Source organism: Chrysemys picta, chromosome 1, assembly GCF_011386835.1.
Source record: "Chrysemys picta bellii isolate R12L10 chromosome 1, ASM1138683v2, whole genome shotgun sequence".
Classification (NCBI taxonomy): Eukaryota; Metazoa; Chordata; order Testudines; family Emydidae; genus Chrysemys; species Chrysemys picta.
Genome location: NC_088791.1, coordinates 349938242 through 349944526, shown reverse-complemented (window position 1 = coordinate 349944526; position 6285 = coordinate 349938242). Strand labels below are relative to the sequence as shown.

Below are 6285 nucleotides of genomic sequence, written 5' to 3'. Positions count from 1 at the left end.
TCAGTTGATGAAGACCCTGATTATCCTCGCACGAAGGTGTTTGCTTTTCACACTGTACACGATGGGGTTCATTAGGGGCGGGACCAGCAGGTAGAAGTAGCCCAGGACAAATTGAAGCAAGTGAGAAGAGCTATTCCCAAATCTGTGTGTCACAGCCAGGCCGATGTTTGGTATGTAGAAGAGCAGGATGGCACAGAGATGGGAAACGCAGGTGTTCAGGGCCTTGAGACACTCTCCATGGGATGCGATGCTCAGCACTGTTTTGAGGATCATCACATAAGAGAGGAAGATGAGCAACGGGTCCAAGCCCACGGTTAAGAGTGCAGTAGACAAGCCAAAGATATTGTTGACTGTGATATCCGCACAAGCCAGCTTCATGACCTCCTGATGTATGCAGTAGGAATGGGAGAGGACATTGGCTCGACAGTATTGGAACCGTTTCAGCAGAAAAGGGAGTGGTAATACTATGACCACAACTCTTAGCACACACAGCAGTCCCATTTTGACTAACCTCGGTGGAGTTAAGATGGAAGCATATCTCAGTGGGTTACAGATCGCAATGAAGCGGTCGAAGGCCATCAACAAGAGGAAGGAGGATTCCATATCTTGAAGCAAGTGGATGAAGAACAGCTGGGCAAAACAGGCATCGAGGCTGATCTCTCTAGAGTTGAACAAGAATATGCCCAGTATCGTCGGCATTGTGGTTATTGATAAGCCAAGGTCTGTGACAGCCAACATGGAAAGTAAAATGTACATGGGGTCATGCAGGCTTGGATCTGTTTTTATAATGAACAGAATGACTGAATTTCCTACTATTGAAATAACATACATTAAGCAGAAGGGGATAGCGATCCAGAGATAGACGTCTTCCTTTCCAGGTATCCCGGTGAGAAGGAACACTGCAAATTGGAATTTGGTGTCATTGACAGCTGACATAATGTACTGGGCAGGTCCAAGGAGTTTTCAACTTTCCTTCCTGAAAGGAAAAAGAACAGGAGATGAGCTGATATTTAATGAGACATCTTTCTGCTCTGAGTGCAAGTCTAGAGACTCCCAGGATCTCAAGGAAGATCATCAAAAACATAGTCTTTGATTTACACCATTGATAGGAAGATAGGCACTGCCAGACTGGATCAGACCTGCAGTCCATCTAGCTCAGTATTCAGGGGCCAGTTCCAGATGCTGCAGAGGAAGGTGGAAGAAGCCCTGCAATGGGCAGCTATGAATAACCTGCTCCCAGGGAAAATTTCCCCCCGACACCCAGTAGTTAGACATATTTTGAAGTGTAAATCAGGAGGGTTTAGAGCCCTTCCAAGACTTTAAAAAAAAATCTCACTAATGTAATTGGATTTTCCAATTACCTCTATAAGCACCAATCCCTCTTTGAATCCTGCTATTCTCTGATCCCCAGTGATATCTTGTGGCTGGGAATTCCACAGCCTATTTGATAACTGTGATTTTACAGTTGTAACTTTCACACAGAAACCCTTTCTAGCCCTTCACTTCTGAGTGTGGCCCACTGTATTGTGACGTGCATAAAAACATGGCAAGTGCATGGTGAAAGTGGTCATTCTATTGTCTGTGCTCCATTGAAGCGATTTATAAATGTGTTTCATTGCCTCTTTATATACTTTTTTTTTTTACTTTCTCCAGTCCTCAGTCGAAATTCTACCACTGCCTCTTTGTAGCACATGGGATCAATTCTCAGGGCCAGGTTCTGAATTCAGTAACAGTGACTTCAACAGCATCACTCCAGATTTACATGTGTAAATTCAATCAGAACCAACCTCTATTAACTTTCCATTACCAAATGCTCCCGGTGATACACCCTGACTCTCAAGAATCCCTCCAAACAGTGCTTTGCCTGATCAGGATTGACTGATTCCAGAAAACTCAGTCATCCAACAAGCTTCTCTTCATCCTCCCAGGAACTGCAGGCCTGTAGATATCAGGCAAGTTACAAGCTAACACTGACAGTTATTTCAGCTGGGGGGAAGGGTTCGCTTCACAAACGGGTGAATAGTGCAAAGACTCGGTGTGCATTGATATCCAGCTGAGTGTGCAAGTTACTTCAGCCATGAGTGTGTAACAATTGATGGGCATAAATTATATTCAATCTCTATTACACTCCCCTTTGCTGCACCTCAGCTCTGGTCTGCAGAAACACAGGCCAGCGGTTCTGTTCTCTCAGGACTCTTTGGAAAGCCTTGCACAAGTCTTGGAGAGTGAATGAAAGCAGAACCCTGAATGTAAGTGTTAGAAACAGCTTCTTGTCAGTTACCAGGAGCCAGTATCATACAATGGTTCACTGAACAAAACAATTAATAGCACAAACCCATCGCAACCAGTATTTGGAGTACTTCTAAAATAGTTTCTAAACAAAGGCCATGAACTGTTAGAAATGCTCCTTCCTATAGTGATTCCAACAACTCTACTGCTAGCTTTGGCTAGACATGCATGTCATGAACCTTTGGTTTGTAATATTTGTATTATGATGAAAAGTTTTGGCATTCAATTTGCATATCTGTACTTTAGTACACACACGTCAACCCATTCTTTCCCCTCTGATCTTCTTTCTGAGTTGATTTCTCAAGTTACAGTGGGACTTAAAACCTAGATTATGTCATCGGGATTCTTCAGAATCTGAAAAGATCGCAGCGTCTCAGCCCTCATTCAGTCGCTTGTCAGAAAACATTCTTTCCCCTCTGATCTGCTTTCCAAGATGATTTCTAAGGTTACAGTGGGACTTAAAAAGTGGTGTGTTTCATCAGCCCTCATTCAGTGGCTTGTCAGTAAACAAAAGTCTAGTAGTTCCTCTGTCCGGGGCTAATAGCTGACTTGGTCTCCTCAGGTTCTGTTCTGTCAATCTGTAGCCTATACCCGGAGTAGTAACCGCCATTGGGATCGATATATGAAATATTCATTCCCTGAGCTCTCACTCTCCGGTACATAGAAACCCCAGCACCTGCACGATGAGGGTTTGCAGGAAGTGGCTTTCAAAGTCAAATGCATGAGTATTCATGGAAATGGAACCTCATTTCACACATGAAAGTAGTTTATTGCTCTCTCTCTCTCTCTCTCTCTCTCTCTGGCTGCCTATGTTCTGTATTCATAAAATGTGGATCACAGGAACGGCATTGGGACAGACATGGAGCTGAGCTGCAATAATGAATGTGTGAGTTAAACACAGTGCTTGGGATGGTTGCTGTAGAGCTTTATTGGGTTAAGTATTGGTGTTTATGCTATACCTATATTGGGAGAAACCAGTACGGCTCATCTTAGTTTAACACCAGGCTACTAAAAAAGAAGCAGGAAGAGAAGCAACAGCTCAAGAAAAGCCATCGCTCAGTCAGCACCCCAGGGAGGTTGAGAGACAACGCTGGAGCTACAAGCTGGGAAGATCCTATTCCCGGGCTCCAGCCACGTTACACAGCTTGTTTTGCCAGCGCTGGGAGTCTGTCCAGAGATGGGGCAGCTGTTGCTCAGAAGCTCTTCAGACTGACAGGCACAGACACCGCTGGGGAAATCTGAAGGCCCTCGGCCTGCCTGGGTCCCCATCAGAATGGGAGGGTTTGGGGTAAGAGACGTGTACAGACTGTTGTTTGTAAAGCCTCTTATTCTCCCATGTTACACTTTCTTCCTGCTGTTCAGATTAAACAGTACTTTGGTCCAAGGAGGCTGGCTCTTCACTCGTCTCACCACTAGTCACAGACTCCCAAAGGGAAGAACCACAGGTGCCGAACGCACTCGGACCTTCTGGGCAAGCCCAGTTTACCCGCAGCGTGCTGTAGCCCAGGGCCCAGCCTGAGGGTGGGAGGATCGCCGGATTCCGCCCCATGAGCGGGTAGGCTACGAGACCTGACATGTGACACTCAGAGACCAGAGAGGGGGCAGAGATGCCAGTAGCCCTGTAACTCTGAGGGGTATCTACAGGACAGAAATGTTGGAGCCCTCAACCAGTTAGGAAAAAGAAATATGCCCAATAGGACCAGTTATCACAGAGCAACACAGCTCTGAATTCTGTGTTCACAACTGAGCCAGAGAATAAAACCTTTGAAAATGTATTTGCTGACTAAATTTCCAGCAGCAAATATACCTGAGGCGATTTGTGAACTAGTCACTGATATTCCTTGGGGTCTCATCTCGCTCAGCCCCTGGCAGGATTGGGCCCAACATAAAAACAAGAACCGCCATACTGGGTCAGACCAAAGGTCCATCTAGCCCAGTATCCTGTCTTCTGACAGTGGCCAGTGCCAGGTGCCCCAGAGGGAATGAAGAGAACAGGGAATCATCAAGTGATCCATCCCCTGTCGTCCATTCTCAGCTTCTGGCAAACAGAGGCTAGGGACACCATCCCTTCCCATCCTGGCTAATAGCCATTGATGGACCTATCCTCCATGAATGTATCTAGTTCTTTTGAGAACCCTGGTATTGCCCAGAGCACAGAGCACCTCTAGAAAGATGACCCCTTGAAAAATCCTGACTCAGGGCATCAAGATTTTAACACTCCGTGCTTACTTTGAATGTCAGATTTCTGTGTAGCTTGAACAACCCACCAAGCAGCATGGGCAGATGTTGGGGAGGGGCTCTCAAGCTACTGTTGGCCAAATAGGGCCCGTTTCCCCCCGGAGCTTACCTAATTACACCAAGGAGGCACGGAGAGACAAGAAGACGGGTACCAGGTCCTTTATTTGTCAGTCAGCTGAGAGGGTGCTCCTCGGCTCATGCCAGAAGAGAGACACCTTACAAGCACAACTGAGCTTCTTTTATACAGAGAGACAAACAACTTAGCATTCATTCTTTTGCATCATTATGCTGACCGATAGATAATAGGTTACACAGGATACATATATTATTTTGGGGAGGGGGGGATACAAGAGACATCTGTTACGGATACATTTGTCATTTTGAAGGGAGAACAAGGTACATCCCTTGACCCTTTGCACTAAATACCTTGGGGATATATGGGAAAGCAGCTACAAACTAACTATCTCTCTCTGTTCCCTCCTCCTTATCTCTATTATTTCTGCTAATATGAGTGAAACTACAGCCATCTGCCAGAAACGCTGACCAATACATTTCTGCTTTAACATGTAAGCAGTTAGCACAGAAGTAGATGCGAGTTCACAAGATGGAGTCACTATGGTTCACAGATAGGCCCAGAGCAAAAGAGTTTCATCGACACTTTGGCTTTCCACTCTCCCGAGTTACCTGGTAGCTATGCCTAGTGGATCCCAATACTACCTAGCGCTGCCTGCCCTCCAGCCCTGTCACTGAGTCACCCCGACAGCCCAGCTGAGTCCTCTGCCGCTGCACAGAACATCTGCAAATGGAAACATTTTGCAGCCTTTCCCCTTCACTTTGCATTGTAAAGATAGTGAAACCTGCCAACGTACCCAATTCCTGCTAGACGAGGAGCCGCTGACACCAGAGGTCTTCACCCTAAAGGACAAGGAGCCATCAGCAAGGTTGCATGGGCAGCAGGCAGTATCTGTTCAGACAGGGAGGCAACTGTCTTTATGAAGTATGTCTGCACATTCCCTTGGGGGCCACTTGGCCATCAGGGAACCTCAGCTGCTTGGCTTCGTGTGCACCAGCTTTAACCCCGTCACGGCCATTGGCAAACTGCAGGAGGCCAAATCACAGGGGACGTGGGGTGATGCTAGTCAGTCGGACTGCAGCGCCAGCCCTGCTGCAGGTTCTATTCATGGAATCCAGGCTTGTCATCACTGTTTGTATGATTCCGATTAGTCACATGGCTACCTTGGGTGCAGCCGAGTGGTAATGATGATGCTGTCACAGTTGTGATCTTGCTGAAATAACATAACATAAAACAATAATAATAATATAGGACCTGATTTCTCACCAGCAGTCCCCGTCCTACATTACAAACTCAGGGTGCAGGCCAGGGAAGTCAAGGGAGATTCCATAAGGTTCCCTACATGGAAATTTCCTTCAGATCATTCCAGGAAGGGAGGTCCCTTTCCTTCTCCATGAGGATTGAAAAGGGCCACCCAGGTTCCAGGGATCCCCAAAGTGAGACACAGATCTCAGTGGTAGCTCCGCGCACCCACCCAGGGGTGGCTAGAGGCAGCAGCGCAGCAAGCGCGTGCTTAGGGCGGCAAGCCGCAGGGGGCGTCCTGCCAATCGCCATGAGAGCAGCAGCAGTCAGGCGGCCTTCAGTGGCATGCCTGGAGGAGGTCCGCCGGTCCCGCAGTTTCGACGGGAATTCGGCGGTGGGTACGCCGAAGCCGCGGGGCCGTCAGATCACCTGCAGAAAGCCGC

The 6285-nt window shown here is 47.3% G+C and overlaps 1 protein-coding gene across 1 annotated transcript; it reads right to left on the bottom strand.

Moving 5' to 3' along the window:
- On the bottom strand, positions 1 to 936 carry LOC101939061 (olfactory receptor 51G2-like). Its single transcript, XM_024112029.2, has one exon. The coding sequence runs from the start codon at positions 934 to 936 to the stop codon at positions 1 to 3; it is 936 nt and encodes a 311-aa protein (XP_023967797.2).
- Between the last annotated feature and the right edge of the window lie 5349 nt (positions 937 to 6285).

Coding starts and splice junctions, on each gene's coding strand:
- LOC101939061 (XM_024112029.2), bottom strand. CDS start 936: ATGTCAGCTGTCAATGACACCAAATTCCAATTTGCAGTGTTCCTTCTC.